This window comes from Oncorhynchus clarkii, unplaced genomic scaffold (genome assembly GCF_045791955.1).
Source record: "Oncorhynchus clarkii lewisi isolate Uvic-CL-2024 unplaced genomic scaffold, UVic_Ocla_1.0 unplaced_contig_4996_pilon_pilon, whole genome shotgun sequence".
NCBI classification, from domain to species: domain Eukaryota; kingdom Metazoa; phylum Chordata; class Actinopteri; order Salmoniformes; family Salmonidae; genus Oncorhynchus; species Oncorhynchus clarkii.
Window position 1 is genome coordinate 26735 of NW_027258739.1, and position 20766 is coordinate 47500.

Below are 20766 nucleotides of genomic sequence, written 5' to 3' on the forward strand. Positions count from 1 at the left end.
AAATGTACACAGATCTGAAGAAGTGCAGGTACAGTCGAAATGCTTGTTTTTCTGGCTCCAACAGTGCAGTAATAATACCTAGCAATACAAAACAACACCCACATAACCCCCCCCCCCCAAAAAAGTGAAAAGAAAGAAATTAAGAAATATCAGAACAAATAATTCAGATATTCCATGTGTTTATAGGGGGTAATCTGATGCTAGATCTGTGGGTAGAGGGCTACATCAACCCTCGAGCCTCTTTCTATCCATCCCTCGATCGCTGCAACAACATTTCATCATTCCACCTCTCCATCCATTAATATGTGTTCATTCGTTCACTCACTCACCCGTGACATTCACTATAATGTGTTGTTTAGGTATGTACCATTTTACTACTGTTGAACCAATGACTTACAGTGTAATACTGTCTATGGATGAATCACACATGAAACCATATTGCCTACATAGGTCCCTATGGAGCCCTGGTCTAAAGTAGTGTACTATATAGGGAATAGGGCTCTGGTCTAAAGTAGTGCACTACATAGGTCCCTATGGAGCCCTAGTCTAAAGTAGTGCACTATATAGGGAATGGGATGCCATTTGGGACATGGACTATAAGTCAGTGTCGTTACTAACCATGATTAATATACTGACTGTATGGGTTTTATATCTAGTTGAGTGGAGTACTCTGATGACCCTACAGGTCAGCCCTGTGTGTGGGTGCGTGGGTGTGCGTGTGGGTGCGTGGGTGTGTGTGTGTGTGCGTGTGGGTGCGTGTGGGTGCGTGGGTGTGTGTGTGGGTGCGTGGGTGTATGTATGTGCGCGTGTGGGTGCGTGTGGGTGCGTGGGTGTGTGTGTGCGTGTGGGTGGGTGGGTGTGGGTGCGTGGGTGTGTGTGTGCGTGTGGGTGCGTGGGTGTGGGTGGGTGTGTGTGTGTGTGCGTGTGGGTGCGTGGGTGCGTGTGTGTGTGTGTGCGTGTGGGTGCGTGGGTGTGCGTGTGGGTGCGTGTGCGTGTGGGTGCGTGTGGGTGCGTGTGTGTGCGTGTGGGTGCGTGTGGGTGCGTGTGTGTGCGTGCGTGGGTGCGTGGGTGCGTGTGGGTGCGTGTGGGTGCGTGCATGCGTGCGTGCGTGTGTTTGGTTTTACCATCCCTGTGTGGACCAGAAGTCACAAGGACAGTAACAGAAGACAGTTGGGTCAAGTGGAGACATTTTGCTGGACCCCACAAGGAAAGGCTGTTTTAAAACTTGGCGGTTAGGTTTAGGGTTACAATTAAGGTTAAGGTTTAAGGAAACTAGGATTTTAAATGAATGAATTGTTTTTGTCCCCACAAGGATAGTAAAAACAAACGTGTGTGCGTGAGAGAAAATTATCTTGACTCAGGAAAGGTTGGTGACCACTGTTCTACAGTTGGACTGTTTTTATGTGTCTTTTTGTAGTGATGATAAACTGTTGATTCAGCGTAGGCCTATGACTACAAACTTGTTTTGTGTGTAGAACAAATAAAATATTAATTCATATCTCATCCGGTCAATCAATCAATTGGCAATCAATCAACGCAATAAAGACGATTTTAGCATTCAGACCATTGATTTATTCAAGTTCTTTAAACTTAATGTGGTTTAATAGATCGATATAATCGTTCTGATGGGTTCAGTAGGGTCTAGGGGTTGTTTCTGGACAGGGCCATAATGACCTCCTAGTTCAGGGGTTCAGTAGGGTCTAAGGGTTGTTTCTGGACAGGGCCATAATGACCTCCTAGTTCAGGGGTTCAGTAGGGTCTAGGGGTTGTTTCTGGACAGGGCCATAATGACCTCCTAGTTCAGGGGTTCAGTAGGGTCTAGGGGTTGTTTTTGGACAGGGCCATAATGACCTCCTAGTTCAGGGGTTCAGTTGGGTCTAGGGGTTGTTTCTGGACAGGGCCATAATGACCTCCTAGTTCAGGGGTTCAGTAGGGTCTAGGGGTTGTTTCTGGACAGGGCCATAATAACCTCCTAGTTCAGGGGAACAGTAGGGTCTAGGGGTTGTTTCTGGACAGGGCCATAATAACCTCCTAGTTCAGGGGAACAGTAGGGTGACATAAGTGGGATGTGGGGGTGGTCTAGGTCACTTACAGTGTCCCCCTATATACAGTCCTCTCGTGACTTTGCGGTTGTTCGTTGAGTTCCGGTAGGTAACCAACTGACTACAGTCTTCTTACAGCTGCGTAGTAACAGAGTCCTCCGTGCCGCAGGATTCCTCGACGACATCACACGGCTCCACCGACCCCCCTCCAACCACCCTGCCACCTCCTCCTCCCTCGAAGACGCTCTCGCTGGAGTCCAGATGGTGGAATTTAGAGTCTGCCATATTGGAAGCACAGTGCAGGGATTGGCAGGGGCAGGGAGGTGGGAGGGGCAAGGGGAGGAGATAGTCCGTCTCATTTGCTCGTCTGGAGGAATTAGGAGTGGCTCCGACTGGCTTAGTATGTCCTGCCTGGTTAAGCTGCGTCTCGCTGAGGTCATACGACCCTCGACCTCTCAGGGGGTGGAGCAAGCCGTCTGAGATGGTGACGGAGAGAGGGGATTGGCTGACGGATAGGGGAAGGAGTGGGGCTTTGCGTGAGAACAGGAAGCCGAGGCGTTTAAAGTAGTCTGGCGTCTTATTGGACGTCGTCACCGACAACCGCTGGAGACGACTCTCCATGCGAGCGAAGGATGAGGAGGTGGAGGAGGAAGGGAACGAAGGGAAGATAGAAGAAGAGGAAGGGACGGCTTCTCTCCTCACCCCGTTGCTCTTTGGTTTACCCTCCTCCTCTTCCTCTTCCCCCCATCCCTCCTCCTCCTTCTCTTCGTCCACCTCTTCCTCTCCCTCCTCCCCCCATCCCTCCTCCTCTTCCTCTTCCTCCTCCTCTCCCTCCATCTTCGTTACAGAAACCACCTCCATTCCTGAAATACTGCGGACCAAAGCGGAGACGCCATATTTAGGTTTCTTCTCCATGCTTCCTGTCGGGGTCAGAAAGGTCATGCCCATTGACCTCTTGGCTCCTCCCACCACCTGCGACCCCAGAGAAGGATCATTGGGGTCAAAGTTAGAGTCGGGCCCCCCCTCATCATTGGTTCCTCCCTCGTCTCTCAGTGTGGCGTTGCTACTGGAGGAGTGGTGGCGTCTGGGAGGCCGACGGTTACCAAGGAGATCTAAAGCCTCATAACGGAAACTGGAGATGTTCTGCTTCAACTCCTAGAGACGAGAGGAAAGGAGGGGGATAGAGAGATGGAGAGAGAGGGATGGAGAGAGAGGGATGGAGAGAGGGATAGAGAGAGATGGAGAGAGAGGGATGGAGAGATATGGAGAGGGAGGGATGAGAGAGAGAGGGATGGAGAGAGGGATGGAGAGAGAGGGATGGAGAGATGGATAGAGAGAGATGGAGAGGGAGGGATAGCGAGAGAGGGATAGAGAGAGAGGGAGGGAGAGAGAGGGATAGAGAGAGATGGAGAGAGAGAGAGGGAGGGATAGAGAGAGAGAGGGATAGAGAGAGAGGGATGGCGAGAGGGATGAGAGAGAGGGATGGAGAGAGGGATAGAGAGAGGGATGGAGAGAGGGATGGAGAGAGAGGGATGGAGAGAGGGATAGAGAGAGATGGAGAGGGAGGGATAGCGAGAGAGGGATAGAGAGAGAGGGAGGGAGAGAGAGGGATAGAGAGAGATGGAGAGAGAGGGATAGAGAGAGGGATAGAGAGAGAGGGGGATAGAGAGAGGGATGGAGAGAGAGGGATGGAGAGAGGGATGAGAGAGAGGGATGGAGAGAGGGATAGAGAGAGGGATGGAGAGAGAGGGATGGAGAGAGGGATAGCGAGAGATGTAGAGGGAGGGATAGCGAGAGAGGGATAGAGAGAGAGGGAGGGAGAGAGAGGGATAGAGAGATGGAGAGAGAGGGATAGAGAGATGGAGAGAGAGGGATAGAGAGAGGGATAGAGAGAGAGAGGGATAGAGAGAGAGGGATGGCGAGAGAGGGATAGAGAGAGAGGGATGGCGAGAGAGGGTTGGAGAGAGAGAGATGAGAGAGAGGGATGGAGAGAGAGATGGAGAGAGAGGGATGAATGGAGAGAGAGATGGAGAGAGTGATGGATGAGAGAGAGGGATAGAGAGAGTGATGGATGAGAGAGAGGGATAGAGAGAGGGATGGAGTGAGAGGGATAGAGAGAGGGATGGAGAGAGAGATAGAGAGATAGATGGGGAGAGAGATGGAGAGAGAGGGATGGAGAGAGAGATAGAGAGATAGATGGGGAGAGAGATGGAGAGAGAGGGATGGTGAGAGGGATGGAGAGAGCGATGGATGAGAGAGAGGGATAGAGAGAGGGATGGAGAGAGAGGGATGGAGAGAGAGGGATGGAGAGAGAGGGATGAGAGAGAGGGAGAGAGAGAGAGGGATGGAAAGAGGGATGAGAGAGAGGGAGAGAGAGAGGGGGATGGAGAGAGGGATGGAGAGAGAGGGATGGAAAGAGAGGGATGAGAGAGAGGGAGAGAGAGAGGGATGGAGTGAGGTGGAGACAGATAGATATTACATATAGTCTTCTAAAAAACTACGGTCGATGTCATTCTAATTGGCAAAACGTCCTCCTTCCACACCCACCTTAAAGTTCTCCTCTGTCAGTCCCTCGTCCGTCTTGGAACTGCGTATCATGGCCGCCACGTACCTCTTCACCAGGCTACGGATCACTTCCTGTTAACAATGACATTACTTCCTGTTAACCACAACATTGTCACCATGGACACCCCTGTCCGACACTTTTTTTTAAAGAAAATAACATTTTATGAATCCATAGGAGACTGACATGTAAACACACAGATTAATTAAATAATGCTGTCATTGAAAATTGTACACCCAAGGTAGGCTTCTGCCCCTTTAAGAGGTAGGGCAGGTTGTGGACCCTATGATGTGATTCAGGCTTCAGACCATTTAAGAGCTAGAATAGATTGTGGACCCTATGTTGTGATTCAGGCTTATGCCCCTTTAAGTGGGAGGGGTTATGTCAGTAGTCTAGTGGGAGGGGTTATGTCAGTAGTCTAGTGTGAGGGGTTATGTCAGTAGTCTAGTGTGAGGGGTTATGTCAGTAGTCTAGTGTGAGGGGTTATGTCTAGTGGGAGGGGTTATGACAGTAGTCTAGTGGGAGGGGTTATGTCAGTAGTCTAGTGTGAGGGGTTATGTCTAGTGGGAGGGGTTACGTCAGTAGTCTAGTGGGAGGGGTTATGTCAGTAGTCTAGTGTGAGGGGTTATGTCAGTAGTCTAGTGGGAGGGGTTATGTCAGTAGTCTAGTGGGAGGGGTTATATCAGTAGTCTAGTGTGAGGGGTTATATCAGTAGTCTAGTGCGAGGGGTTATGTCAGTAGTCTAGTGCGAGGGGTTATGTCAGTAGTCTAGTGCGAGGGGTTATGTCAGTAGTCTAGTGCGAGGGGTTATGTCAGTAGTCTAGTGGGAGGGGTTATGTCGAGTGGGAGGGGTTACGTCAGTAGTCTAGTGGGAGGGGTTATGTCAGTAGTCTAGTGTGAGGGGTTATGTCAGTAGTCTAGTGTGAGGGGTTATGTCAGTAGTCTAGTGGGAGGGGTTACGTCAGTAGTCTAGTGTGAGGGGTTACGTCAGTAGTCTAGTGTGAGGGGTTACGTCAGTAGTCTAGTGTGAGGGGTTATGTCAGTAGTCTAGTGGGAGGGGTTATGTCAGTAGTCTAGTGTGAGGGGTTATGTCTAGTGTGAGGGGTTATGTCAGTAGTCTAGTGGGAGGGGTTATGTCTAGTGGGAGGGGTTATGTCTAGTGGGAGGGGTTATGTCAGTAGTCTAGTGTGAGGGGTTACGTCAGTAGTCTAGTGTGAGGGGTTACGTCAGTAGTCTAGTGTGAGGGGTTACGTCAGTAGTCTAGTGAGAGGGGTTATGTCTAGTGGGAGGGGTTATGTCTAGTGGGAGGGGTTACGTCAGTAGTCTAGTGTGAGGGGTTATGTCAGTAGTCTAGTGGGAGGGGTTATGTCAGTAGTCTAGTGTGAGGGGTTATATCAGTAGTCTAGTGGGAGGGGTTATGTCAGTAGTCTAGTGTGAGGGGTTATAACAGTAGTCTAGTGGGAGGGGTTATAACAGTAGTCTAGTGGGAGGGGTTATAACAGTAGTCTAGTGGGAGGGGTTATAACAGTAGTCTAGTGGGAGGGGTTATAACAGTAGTCTAGTGGGAGGGGTTATAACAGTAGTCTAGTGGGAGGGGTTATGTCAGTAGCCTAGTGGGAGGGGTTATAACAGTAGTCTAATGGGAGGGGTTATGTCAGTAGTCTAGAGGGATGGGTTATGTCAGTAGTCTAGTGTGAGGGGTTATATCAGTAGTCTAGCGGGAGGGGTTATGTCAGTAGTCTAGTGTGAGGGGTTATGTCTAGTGGGAGGGGTTATGAGAGTAGTCTAGTGGGAGGGGTTATGTCAGTAGTCTAGTGTGAGGGGTTATGTCTAGTGGGAGGGGTTATGACAGTAGTCTAGTGGGAAGGGTTATGACAGTAGTCTAGTGGGAGGGGTTATGACAGTAGTCTAGTGGGAGGGGTTATGACAGTAGTCTAGTGGGAGGGGTTATGTCAGTAGTCTAGTGTGAGGGGTTATGTCTAGTTGGAGGGGTTATGACAGTAGTCTAGTGGGAGGGGTTATGTCAGTAGTCTAGTGTGAGGGGTTATGTCTAGTGGGAGGGGTTACGTCAGTAGTCTAGTGGGAGGGGTTATGTCAGTAGTCTAGTGTGAGGGGTTATGTCAGTAGTCTAGTGTGAGGGGTTATGTCAGTAGTCTAGTGGGAGGGGTTATGTCAGTAGTCTAGTGGGAGGGGTTATGTCAGTAGTCTAGTGGGAGGGGTTATGTCAGTAGTCTAGTGGGAGGGGTTATGTCAGTAGTCTAGTGGGAGGGGTTATGTCAGTAGTCTAGTGGGAGGGGTTATGTCAGTAGTCTAGTGGGAGGGGTTATGTCAGTAGTCTAGTGGGAGGGGTTATATCAGTAGTCTAGTGTGAGGGGTTATGTCAGTAGTCTAGTGGGAGGGGTTATGTCAGTAGTCTAGTGCGAGGGGTTATGTCAGTAGTCTAGTGTGAGGGGTTATGTCAGTAGTCTAGTGGGAGGGGTTATGTCTAGTGGGAGGGGTTACGTCAGTAGTCTAGTGGGAGGGGTTATGTCTAGTGGGAGGGGTTACGTCAGTAGTCTAGTGTGAGGGGTTATGTCAGTAGTCTAGTGTGAGGGGTTACGTCAGTAGTCTAGTGTGAGGGGTTACGTCAGTAGTCTAGTGTGAGGGGTTACGTCAGTAGTCTAGTGTGAGGGGTTACGTCAGTAGTCTAGTGTGAGGGGTTACGTCAGTAGTCTAGTGTGAGGGGTTATATCAGTAGTCTAGTGTGAGGGGTTATGTCAGTAGTCTAGTGGGAGGGGTTATGTCAGTAGTCTAGTGCGAGGGGTTATGTCAGTAGTCTAGTGCGAGGGGTTATGTCAGTAGTCTAGTGCGAGGGGTTATGTCAGTAGTCTAGTGTGAGGGGTTATGTCAGTAGTCTAGTGTGAGGGGTTATGTCAGTAGTCTAGTGGGAGGGGTTATGTCTAGTGGGAGGGGTTACGTCAGTAGTCTAGTGGGAGGGGTTACGTCAGTAGTCTAGTGGGAGGGGTTATGTCTAGTGGGAGGGGTTACGTCAGTAGTCTAGTGTGAGGGGTTATGTCAGTAGTCTAGTGTGAGGGGTTACGTCAGTAGTCTAGTGTGAGGGGTTACGTCAGTAGTCTAGTGTGAGGGGTTACGTCAGTAGTCTAGTGTGAGGGGTTACGTCAGTAGTCTAGTGGGAGGGGTTACGTCAGTAGTCTAGTGTGAGGGGTTACGTCAGTAGTCTAGTGTGAGGGGTTACGTCAGTAGTCTAGTGTGAGGGGTTACGTCAGTAGTCTAGTGTGAGGGGTTATGTCAGTAGTCTAGTGTGAGGGGTTATGTCAGTAGTCTAGTGGGAGGGGTTATGTCAGTAGTCTAGTGGGAGGGGTTATGTCAGTAGTCTAGTGTGAGGGGTTATGTCTAGTGGGAGGGGTTATGTCAGTAGTCTAGTGTGAGGGGTTATGTCAGTAGTCTAGTGGGAGGGGTTATGTCTAGTGGGAGGGGTTATGTCTAGTGTGAGGGGTTACGTCAGTAGTCTAGTGTGAGGGGTTACGTCAGTAGTCTAGTGTGAGGGGTTACGTCAGTAGTCTAGTGTGAGGGGTTACGTCAGTAGTCTAGTGTGAGGGGTTATGTCAGTAGTCTAGTGAGAGGGGTTATGTCTAGTGGGAGGGGTTATGTCTAGTGGGAGTGGTTACGTCAGTAGTCTAGTGTGAGGGGTTATGTCAGTAGTCTAGTGGGAGGTGTTATGTCAGTAGTCTAGTGTGAGAGGTTATATCAGTAGTCTAGTGGGAGGGGTTATATCAGTAGTCTAGTGGGAGGGGTTATATCAGTAGTCTAGTGGGAGGGGTTATATCAGTAGTCTAGTGGGAGGGGTTATGTCAGTAGTCTAGTGGGAGGGGTTATAACAGTAGTCTAGTTGGAGGGGTTATAACAGTAGTCTAGTGGGAGGGGTTATGTCAGTAGTCTAGTGGGAGGGGTTATAACAGTAGTCTAGTGGGAGGGGTTATGTCAGTAGTCTAGAGGGAGGGGTTATGTCAGTCGTCTAGTGTGAGGGGTTATATCAGTAGTCTAGCGGGAGGGGTTATGTCAGTAGTCTAGTGTGAGGGGTTATGTCTAGTGGGAGGGGTTATGTCAGTAGTCTAGTGGGAGGGGTTATGTCTAGTGGGAGGGGTTATGACAGTAGTCTAGTGGGAAGGGTTATGTCAGTAGTCTAGTGGGAGGGGTTATGTCAGTAGTCTAGTGTGAGGGGTTATGTCTAGTGGGAGGGGTTATGACAGTAGTCTAGTGGGAGGGGTTATGTCAGTAGTCTAGTGGGAGGGGTTATGTCTAGTGGGAGGGGTTATGTCAGTAGTCTAGTGGGAGGGGTTATGTCAGTAGTCTAGTGGGAGGGGTTATGTCAGTAGTCTAGTGGGAGGGGTTATGTCAGTAGTCTAGTGGGAGGGGTTATGTCAGTAGTCTAGTGGGAGGGGTTATGTCAGTAGTCTAGTGGGAGGGGTTATGTCAGTAGTCTAGTGGGAGGGGTTATGTCAGTAGTCTAGTGGGAGGGGTTATGTCAGTAGTCTAGTGGGAGGGGTTATGTCTAGTGGGGGGTTATGTCAGTAGTCTAGTGTGAGGGGTTATATCAGTAGTCTAGTGGGAGGGGTTATGACAGTAGTCTAGTGGGAGGGGTTATGTCTAGTGGGAGGGGTTATGACAGTAGTCTAGTGGGAGGGGTTACGTCTAGTGGGAGGGGTTATGTCAGTAGTCTAATGTGAGGGGTTATGTCAGGGGAAACAGTAGGGAGCTTTGTGTTCACATTGTCCTAAAAAGAACCAATCAGACCGTGTAATTCAATCGACCCAAACTCCAACCACCTTTTGAGATGTTTGACTTCCTTTTGGAAAGTTCACAATTTCATTTGTAACAAAAATTTTCTGAAAGGGACCAAGTGTGAAAACACCCCGAGAGAGAAATACCTGATAATGCTGGTTCTGTATCAGGCTGTCTGCATGATGCTCCTGAAAAGAAATGATATACTGGTAAAGCACATTATGCACACACACACACACACACACACACAGGCAGGCAGGCAGACAGACAGAGACACACACAGAGACACAGAAACACTTCGCCCACTCATATCAGCAGCATCAGATGGATTCTTGGTGTTATATAATTCAGCCCACATTTGGGCTGTGTCCCAAATCACCCCTCTTCCCTACGTAGTGCACTACAGTCCTCTTCCCTGCTTAGTGCACTACAGAGTCCCATGGGCCCTGGTCAGTGTATATAGGGAATAAGAGGCAGTTTGGAACTCAGCCCAGGACTGGAAATCAGGCCAGGTGTGTGTGTGTGTGTGTGTGTGTGTGTTTGCTTTAATTTGAGTGAGCAACATGAGATTATGAAAAAGTAAATCTCAAGTGTTTTTTAAATTATTTATTTCAGCTTTTATTTCTTTCATCTCAGTGGGTCAGAAGTTTACATAAACTCAATTAGTATTTTGGTAGCATTGCCGTTAAATTGTTTAACTTGGGTCAAATGTTTCGGGTTGCCTTCCATAAGCTTCCCACAATAAGTTGGGTGAATTTTGGCCCGTTCCTCCTGACAGAGCTTGTGTAACTGAGTCAGGTTTGTAGGCCTCCTTGCTCGCACACACTTTTTCAGTTCTGCCCACAAATGTTCTTCTATAGGATTGAGGTCAGGGCTTTGTGATGACCACTCCAATACCTTGACTTTGTTGTCCTAAAGCCATTTTGCCACAACTTTGGAAGTATGCTTGGGGTCATTGTCCATTTGGAAGACCCATTTGCGACCAAGCTTTAACTTCCTGACTGATGTCTTGAGATGTTGCTTCAATATACAGTGCCTTGCGAAAGTATTCGGCCCCCTTGAACTTTGCGACCTTTTGCCACATTTCAGGCTTCAAACATAAAGATATAAAACTGTATTTTTTGTGAAGAATCAACAACAAGTGGGACACAATCATGAAGTGGAACGACATTTATTGGATATTTCAAACTTTTTTAACAAATCAAAAACTGAAAAGTTGGGCGTGCAAAATTATTCAGCCCCCTTAAGTTAATACTTTGTAGCGCCACCTTTTGCTGCGATTACAGCTGTAAGTCGCTTGGGGTATGTCTCTATCAGTTTTGCACATCGAGAGACTGACATTTTTTCCCATTCCTCCTTGCAAAACAGCTTGAGCTCAGTGAGGTTGGTTGGAGAGCATTTGTGAACAGCAGTTTTCAGTTCTTTCCACAGATTCTCGATTGGATTCAGGTCTGGACTTTGACTTGGCCATTCTAACACCTGGATATGTTTATTATTGAACCATTCCATTGTAGATTTTGCTTTATGTTTTGGATCATTGTCTTGTTGGAAGACAAATCTCCGTCCCAGTCTCAGGTCTTTTGCAGACTCCATCAGGTTTTCTTCCAGAATGGTCCTGTATTTGGCTCCATCCATCTTCCCATCAATTTTAACCATCTTCCCTGTCCCTGCTGAAGAAAAGCAGGCCCAAACCATGATGCTGCCACCACCATGTTTGACAGTGGGGATGGTGTGTTCAGCTGTGTTGCTTTTACGCCAAACATAACGTTTTGCATTGTTGCCAAAAAGTTCAATTTTGGTTTCATCTGACCAGAGCACCTTCTTCCACATGTTTGGTGTGTCTCCCAGGTGGCTTGTGGCAAACTTTAAACAACACTTTTTATGGATATCTTTAAGAAATGGCTTTCTTCTTGCCACTCTTCCATAAAGGCCAGATTTGTGCAATATACGACTGATTGTTGTCCTATGGACAGAGTCTCCCACCTCAGCTGTAGATCTCTGCAGTTCATCCAGAGTGATCATGGGCCTCTTGGCTGCATCTCTGATCAGTCTTCTCCTTGTATGAGCTGAAAGTTTAGAGGGACGGCCAGGTCTTGGTAGATTTGCAGTGGTCTGATACTCCTTCCATTTCAATATTATCGCTTGCACAGTGCTCCTTGGGATGTTTAAAGCTTGGGAAATCTTTTTGTATCCAAATCCGGCTTTAAACTTCTTCACAACAGTATCTCGGACCTGCCTGGTGTGTTCCTTGTTCTTCATGATGCTCTCTGCGCTTTTGACGGACTTCTGAGACTATCACAGTGCAGGTGCATTTATACGGAGACTTGATTACACACAGGTGGATTGTATTTATCATCATTAGTCATTTAGGTCAACATTGGATCATTCAGAGATCCTCACTGAACTTCTGGCGAGAGTTTGCTGCACTGAAAGTAAAGGGGCTGAATAATTTTGCACGCCCAATTTTTCAGTTTTTGATTTGTTAAAAAAGTTTGAAATATCCAATAAATGTCGTTCCACTTCATGATTGTGTCCCACTTGTTGTTGATTCTTCACAAAAAAATACAGTTTTATATCTTTATGTTTGAAGCCTGAAATGTGGCAAAAGGTCGCAAAGTTCAAGGGGGCCGAATACTTTCGCAAGGCACTGTATATATAATATGACATTTGTAATGTCTTTACTGTTTTGAAACCTCTGTATGTGTAATGTTTACTGTTAATTTTTGTTGTTTTTCACTTTGTATATTCACTTTGTATGTTCTCTACCTCACTTGCTTTGGCAATGTTAACACGTTTCCCATGCCAATAAAGCCCTTGAATTGAATTGAATTGATACTTTTGTACCTGTTTCCTCCAGCATCTTCCCAAGGTCCTTTGCTGTAGTTCTGGGATTGATTTGCATTTTTCACACCAAAGTACGTTCATCTCTAGGAGACAGAACGCGTCTCCTTCCTGAGCGGTATGGCGGCTGGGTGGTCCCATGGTGTTTATACTTGCGTACTATTGTTTGTATAGATGAACGTGGTACCTTCAGGTGTTTGGAAATTGCTCCCAAGGATGAACCAGACTCCGGATCCGCCAGAGTCTCCCTCCAGTCTGCCAGAGTCTCCCTCCAGTCCGGATCCGCCAGAGTCTCCCTCCAGTCCGGATCCACCAGAGTCTCCCTCCAGTCCTGATCCTCCAGAGTCTCCCTCCAGTCCGAATCCGCCAGAGTCTCCCTCCAGTCCTGATCCGCCAGAGTCTCCCTCCAGTCCGGATCCACCAGAGTCTCCCTCCAGTCCAGAGGCGCCACTCACTCCAGACTCGGCCATCAGTCCAGTGGCGTCCTCTATGCTGTGGTTGGCGGTGAGGGTTCCCGCTCCAGAGACATTAAGTAAGTGTGACGAGTCAGAAGTGGAGCGGGGTCTACGTCCCGAGCCAGAACCGCCACCTCGGAGTTATGCCCACCCAGACCCTCCCATATAGGCTTAGGTGTGCGGCCGGGAGTCCGCACCTTTGGGGGGGGGGGGGGGGGGGGGTACTGTCACGCCCTGACCTTCATTAGGCTACTTGCTTTTGAGGGTTGAATTGCTATTGATAGATATACAGCTCTGTGTTATTTGATGGGTATACTGACAATGACCAATGTAGCCGATTGGTTGTGCTCTGAGGTGAGCCGTGACGTGTTGCTCCTGTTGTCCAGGCTGTCTCTCTGATGGTGCTGAAATTAACAGAGCATCCAACTTTATCCTTTCATCGCGTTGACTGTCTGTAGCCTGTCCATGGTTCTGAATCCATAGTTAAGTTGACTGTCTGTAGCCTGTCCATGGTTCTGAACCCATAGTTGCATTGACTGGCTGTAGCCTGTCCATGGTTCTGAATCGATAGTTAAGTTGACTGTCTGTAGCCTGTCCATGGTTCTGAACCCATAGTTGCATTGACTGGCTGTAGCCTGTCCATGGTTCTGAGTCGATAGTTAAGTTGACTGTCTGTAGCCTGTCCATGGTTCTGAATCGATAGTTAAGTTGACTGTCTGTAGCCTGTCCATGGTTCTGAACCCATAGTTGCATTGACTGGCTGTAGCCTGTCCATGGTTCTGAATCGATAGTTAAGTTGACTGTCTGTAGCCTGTCCATGGTTCTGAACCTATAGTTGCATTGACTGGCTGTAGCCTTATGTCCATGGTTCTGAACCCATAGTTGAATTTACTGTCTGTAGCCTGTCCATGGTTCTGAATCGATAGTTAAGTTGACTGTCTGTAGCCTGTTCATGGTTCTGAATCCATAGTTGAATTGACTGGCTGTAGCCTTCTGTCCATGGTTTTGAATCGAGAGTTGAATTGACTGTCTGTAGCCTGTCCATGGTTCTGAATCCATAGTTGAATTGACTGTCTGTAGCCTGTCCATGGTTCTGAATCCATAGTTGAATTGACTGGCTGTAGCCTGTCCATGGTTCTGAATCCATAGTTGAATTGACTGGCTGTAGCCTTCTGTCTATGGTTTTGAATCGAGAGTTACAGTGTGTGCTGTTTTAATGAGTACGTCTTGCATTACCAGAGTACTGCTACCAGAGTACTGCTACCAGAGTACTGCTACCAGAGTACTGCTACCAGAGTACTGCTACCAGAGTACTGCTACCAGAGTACTGCTACCAGAGTACTGCTACCAGAGTACTGCTACCAGTGTACTGCTACCAGAGTACTGCTACCAGTGTACGTCTACCAGTGTACGTCTACCAGTGTACAGCTACCAGTGTACAGCTACCAGTGTACGTCTACCAGTGTACGTCTACCAGTGTACAGCTACCAGTGTACATCTACCAGTGTACATCTACCAGTGTACATGTACATCACTGCTACCAGTGTACATCTACCAGTGTACGTCTACCAGTGTACGGCTCCCAGTGTATGGCTACCAGTGTACGGCTACGTTTCAGAACAGTAGTAGGACCTATCTACCTTGTATTATTAGGGCTCTAAAGCGATTGGTTGTGACCCCTCGGGCATGGCATCCTCGGGCAGGGCATGTGTGTGTGTGTGTGTGTGTGTGTGTGCATGCATTTATGTGTTTGTATCTTCTTACCGGGAACTTTCGTAGGTGGTGGTGTTTGTCTGCGTTGTCAGCAGGGGGCGCTCCTCTCCTACAGAGTCGATGGTGAACCCACAGACAGAGGTACCACACTGACTTAGGACTGGGAACGATGTTGAAGGGAGGGGGCAGAGTACCCCCCTCGTCAAAATAACTCATCCATAACTTGGTCCGGGCAAACTTCCACTCTATATCTGCATGGTCCTGGAGGAGAGAGAGGGGGATGAGGGGAGAAGTAAGAGAGAGAGAGGGGGATGAGGGGGAGAAGTAGGTGAGAGAGAGGGGGATGAGGGGAGAATTGGGAGAGAGAGAGTGGGATGAGGGGAGAAGTAGGAGAGAGAGAGAGAGAGGGGGATGAGGGGAGAAGTAGGAGAGAGAGGGGGGGATGAGGGGGAGAAGTAGGTGAGAGAGAGGGGGATGAGGGGAGAATTGGGAGAGAGAGAGGGGGATGAGGGGGAGAAGTAGGTGAGAGAGAGGGGGATGAGGGGAGAATTGGGAGAGAGAGAGTGGGATGAGGGGAGAAGTAGGAGAGAGAGAGAGAGGGGGGTGAGGGGAGAAGTAGGAGAGAGAGAGGGGGATGAGGGGGAGAAGTAGGAGAGAGAGAGGGGGGTGAGGGGAGAATTGGGAGAGAGAGAGTGGGATGAGGGGAGAAGTAGGAGAGAGAGAGAGAGGGGGATGAGGGGGAGAAGTAGGAGAGAGAGAGGCGGATGAGGGGGAGAAGTAGGAGAGAGATAGGGGGATGAGGGGGAGAAGTAGGAGAGAGAGAGGCGGATGAGGGGGAGAAGTAGGAGAGAGATAGGGGGAGATGTGGGAGAGAGAGAGGGGGATGAGGGGAGAAGTAGGAGAGAGAGGGGGATGAGGGGGAGATGTGGGAGAGAGAGAGGGGGATGAGGGGAGAAGTAGGAGAGAGAGACGGGATGAGGGGGAGAAGTAGGAGAGCGAGGGAGATGAGGGGAGAAGTAGGAGAGAGATAGTGGGAGATGTAGGAGAGAGAGGGGGATGAGGGGAGAAGTAGGAGAGAGAGAAGGGGATGAGGGGGAGAAGTAGGTGAGAGAGAAGGGGATGAGGGGGAGAAGTAGGTGAGAGAGAGGGGGATGAGGGGAGAATTGGGAAAGAGAGAGAGTGGGATGAGGGGAGAAGTAGGAGAGAGAGAGAGGGGGGATGAGGGGAGAAGTAGGAGAGAGAGAGGGGGATGAGGGGGAGAAGTAGGAGAGAGAGAGAGGGGGATGAGGGGAGAATTGGGAGAGAGAGAGAGGGGGATGAGGGGAGAAGTAGGAGAGAGAGAGAGAGGGGGATGAGGGGGAGAAGTAGGAGAGAGAGGCGGATGAGGGGGAGAAGTAGGAGAGAGATAGGGGGAGATGTGGGAGAGAGAGAGGGGGATGAGGGGGAGAAGTAGGTGAGAGAGAGGGGGATGAGGGGAGAATTGGGAGAGAGAGGGGGGGATGAGGGGGAGAAGTAGGTGAGAGAGAGGGGGATGAGGGGAGAATTGGGAGAGAGAGAGTGGGATGAGGGGAGAAGTAGGAGAGAGAGAGGGGGGGATGAGGGGAGAAGTAGGAGAGAGAGAGGGGGATGAGGGAAGAAGTAGGAGAGAGAGTGGGATGAGGGGAGAATTGGGAGAGAGAGAGTGGGACGAGGGGAGAAGTGGGAGAGAGAGAGTGGGACGAGGGGAGAAGTTGGAGAGAGAGAGAGAGGGGGATGAGGGGGAGAAGTAGGAGAGAGAGGGGGATGAGGGGAGAATTGGGAGAGAGAGAGTGGGACGAGGGGAGAAGTTGGAGAGAGAGAGAGAGGGGGATGAGGGGGAGAAGTAGGAGAGAGAGAGGCGGATGAGGGGGAGAAGTAGGAGAGAGATAGGGGGAGATGTGGGAGAGAGAGAGGGGGATGAGGGGAGAAGTAGGAGAGAGAGGGGGATGAGGGGGAGATGTGGGAGAGAGAGAGGGGGATGAGGGGATAAGTAGGAGAGAGAGAGGGGATGAGGGGGAGAAGTAGGAGAGAGAGGGAGATGAGGGGAGAAGTAGGAGAGAGATAGGGGGAGATGTGGGAGAGAGAGAGGGGTATGAGGGGAGAAGTAGGAGAGAGAGAAGGGGATGAGGGGGAGAAGTAGGAGAGAGAGGGGGGGATGAGGGGGAGAAGTAGGAGAGAGAGAGGGGGATGAGGGGAGCAGTAGGAGAGAGAGAGGGAGATGAGGGGGATGAGGGGGAGAGAGAGAGGGGGATGAGGGGGAGATGTGGAAGAGAGAGAAGGGGATGAGGGGGAGAAGTGGGAGAGAGGGAGGATAATAAATGATTTGGTCAGTCAGTCAATCAATGGCTTTACTTTGTACAGGATACTTTGATACTGAGATAATATAATGGAACTCATCAGCACTGAGATAATACAATGGAACTCACTGAGATAATATAATGGAACTCACTGAGATAATACAATGGAACTCACTGAGATAATACAATGGAACTCATCAGCGCTGAGATGATATAATGGAACTCACTGAGATAATACAATGGCACTCATCAGCGCTGAGATAATATAATGGAACTCACTGAGATAATATAAAGGAACTCACTGAGATAATATAACGGAACTCATCAGCACTGAGATAATACAATGGAACTCACTGAGATAATACAATGGAACTCATCAGCGCTGAGATAATATAATGGAACTCACTGAGATAATACAATTGAACTCATCAGCACTGAGATAATACAATGGAACTCATCAGAACTGAGATAATATAATGGAACTCATCAGCACTGAGATAATATAATGGAACTCATCAGCACTGAGATAATATAATGGAACTCACTGAGATAATACAATGGAACTCATCAGCACTGAGATAATACAATGGAACTCATCAGCACTGAGATAATACAATGGAACTCACTGAGATAATACAATGGAACTCATCAGCACTGATATAATATAATGGAACTCACTGAGATAATATAATGGAACTCACTGAGATAATACAATGGAACTCACTGAGATAATACAATGGAACTCTCTCAGATAATATAATGGAACTCATCAGCACTGAGATAATACAGTGGAACTCACTGAGATAATATAATGGAACTCACTGAGATAATACAATGGAAATCATCAGCACTGAAATAATTTAATGGAACTCATCAGCACTGATATAATACAATGGAACTCTCTCAGATAATTTAATGGAACTCATCAGCACTGAGATAATATAATGGAACTCATCAGCACTGAGATAATATAATGGAACTCACTGAGATAATACAATGGAACTCGCTCAGATAATACAATGGAACTCATCAGCACTGATATAATACAATGGAACTCACTGAGATAATACAATGGAACTCATCAGCACTGAGATAATATAATGGAACTTATCAGCACTGAGATAATACAATGGAACTCATCAGCACCGAGATAATATAACGGAACTCATCAGCACTGAGATAATACAATGGAACTCACTGAGATAATACAATGGAACTCATCAGCGCTGAGATAATACAATGGAACTCATCAGCACTGAGATAATACATTAATCAGCACTGAGATAATATAATGGAACTCATCAGCACTGAGATAATACAATGGAACTCACTGAGATAATATAATGGAACTCATCAGCACTGAGATAATACAATGGAACTCAACAGCACTGAGATAATACAATGGAACTCACTGAGATAAATCAATGGAACTCATCAGCGCTGAGATAATATAATGGAACTCACTGAGATAATACAATGGAACTCATCAGCACTGAGATAATACAATGGAAATCACTGAGATAATACAATGGAACTCATCAGCACTGAGATAATACAATGGAACTCACTGAGATAATACAATGGAACTCATCAGCACTGAGATAATACAATGGAACTCACTGAGATAATACAATGGAACTCATCAGCACTGGGATAATACAATGGAACTCACTGAGATAGTGCCTTGCGAAAGTATTCGGCCCCCTTGAACTTTGCGACCTTTTGCCACATTTCAGGCTTCAAACATAAAGATATAAAACTGAATTTTTTTGTGAAGAATCAACAACAAGTGGGACATAATCATGAAGTGGAATGATATTTATTGGATTTTTCAAACTTTTTTAACAAATCAAAAACTGAAATATTGGGCGTGCAAAATTATTCAGCCCCCTTAAGTTAATAATTTGTAGCGCCACCTTTTGCTGCGATTACAGCTGTAAGTCGCTTGGGGTATGTCTCTATCAGTTTTGCACATCGAGAGACTGAATTTTTTTCCCATTCCTCCTTGCAAAACAGCTCGAGCTCAGTGAGGTTGGATGGAGAGCATTTGTGAACAGCAGTTTTCAGTTCTTTCCACAGATTCTCGATTGGATTCAGGTCTGGACTTTGACTTGGCCATTCTAACACCTGGATATGTTTATTTTTGAACCATTCCATTGTAGATTTTGCTTTATGTTTTGGATCATTGTCTTGTTGGAAGACAAATCTCCGTCCCAGTCTCAGGTCTTTTGCAGACTCCATCAGGTTATCTTCCAGACTGGTCCTGTATTTGGCTCCATCCATCTTCCCATCAATTTTAACCATCTTCCCTGTCCCTGCTGAAGAAAAGCAGGCCCAAACCATGATGCTGCCACCACCATGTTTGACAGTGGGGATGGTGTGTTCAGGGTGATGAGCTGTGTTGCTTTTACGCCAAACATAACGTTTTGCATTGTTGCCAAAAAGTTCAATTTTGGTTTCATCTGACCAGAGCACCTTCTTCCACATGTTTGGTGTGTCTCCCAGGTGACTTGTGGCAAACTTTAAACACTTTTTATGGATATCTTTAAGAAATGGCTTTCTTGCCACTCTTCCATAAAGGCCAAATTTGTGCAATATACGACTGATTGTTGTCCTATGGACAGAGTCTCCCACCTCAGCTGTAGATCTCTGCAGTTCATCCAGAGTGATCATGGGCCTCCTGGCTTCATCTCTGATCAGTCTTCTCCTTGTATGAGCTGAAAGTTTAGAGGGACGGCCAGGTCATGGTAGATTTGCAGTGGTCTGATACTCCTTCCATTTCAATATTATCGCTTGCACAGTGCTCCTTGGGATGTTTAAAGCTTGGGAAATATTTTTGTATCCAAATCCGGCTTTAAACTTCTTCACAACAGTATCTCGGACCTGCCTGGTGTGTTCCTTGTTCTTCATGATGCTCTCTGCGCTTTTACCGGACCTCTGAGACTATCACAGTGCAGGTGCATTTATACGGAGACTTGATTACACACAGGTGGATTGTATTTATCATCATTAGTCATTTAGGTCAATATTGGATCATTCAGAGATCCTCACTGAACTTCTGGAGAGAGTTTGCTGCTCTGAAAGTAAAGGGGCTGAATAATTTTGCACGCCCAATTTTTCAGTTTTTGATTTGTTAAAAAAGTTTGAAATATCCAATAAATGTCGATCCACTTCATGATTGTGTCCCACTTGTTGTTGATTCTTCACAAAAAAATACAGTTTTATATCTTTATGTTTGAAGCCTGAAATGTGGCAAAAGGTCGCAAAGTTCAAGGGGGCCGAATACTTTCGCAAGGCACTGTAATACAATGGAACTCATCAGCACTGAGATAATATAATGGAACTCATCAGCACTGAGATAATATAATGGAACTCACTGAGATAATACAATGGAACTCATCAGCACTGAGATAATACAATGGAACTCATCAGCACTGAGATAATATAATGGAACTCACTGAGATAATATAATGGAACTCACTGAGATAATACAATGGAACTCACTGAGATAATACAATGGAACTCACTGAGATAATACAATGGAACTCACTGAGATAATACAATGGAACTCATCAGCACTGATATAATACAATGGAACTCTCTCAGATAATATAATGGAACTCATCAGCACTGAGATAATATAATGGAACTCACTGAGATAATACAATGGAACTCACTGAGATAATATAATGGAACTCACTGAGATAATACAATGGAACTCATCAGCACTGATATAATACAATGGAACTCTCTCAGATAATATAATGGAACTCATCAGCACTGAGATAATATAATGGAACTCATCAGCACTGAGATAATACAATGGAACTCATCAGCACTGAGATAATACAATGGAACTCTCTCAGATAATACAATGGAACTCATCAGCACTGAGATAATATAATGAAACTTCAATGGAGAATTATTAGATGTTTAATAGCAGCACTACACACAGCTATGAGTTGATAGTTGTTCCTGATGGCTATTAATCAGTCAGTCAATCAATCAATCAATCATTCAATATATATATATTAACGGTAGTACTACTCACAGCG

The 20766-nt window shown here is 47.1% G+C and overlaps 1 protein-coding gene across 1 annotated transcript in view; it reads right to left on the minus strand.

Annotated features, from left to right (window-relative positions):
* Positions 1 to 2174: 2174 nt before the first annotated feature.
* LOC139398405 (short transient receptor potential channel 5-like) overlaps positions 2175 to 20766 on the minus strand; it is a 27823-nt gene continuing 9231 nt past the window's right edge. Inside the window, exons 8-12 of the mRNA XM_071144423.1 lie at positions 20763 to 20766; positions 14448 to 14657; positions 9534 to 9575; positions 4590 to 4679; positions 2175 to 3197 (exon numbers count right to left, since the gene is read on the minus strand). The exon at positions 20763 to 20766 is cut by the window's right edge and continues 192 nt beyond it. Coding sequence (XP_071000524.1) covers positions 2175 to 3197; positions 4590 to 4679; positions 9534 to 9575; positions 14448 to 14657; positions 20763 to 20766 — 1369 coding nt within the window. The remainder of the gene's footprint in view (positions 3198 to 4589; positions 4680 to 9533; positions 9576 to 14447; positions 14658 to 20762) is intronic.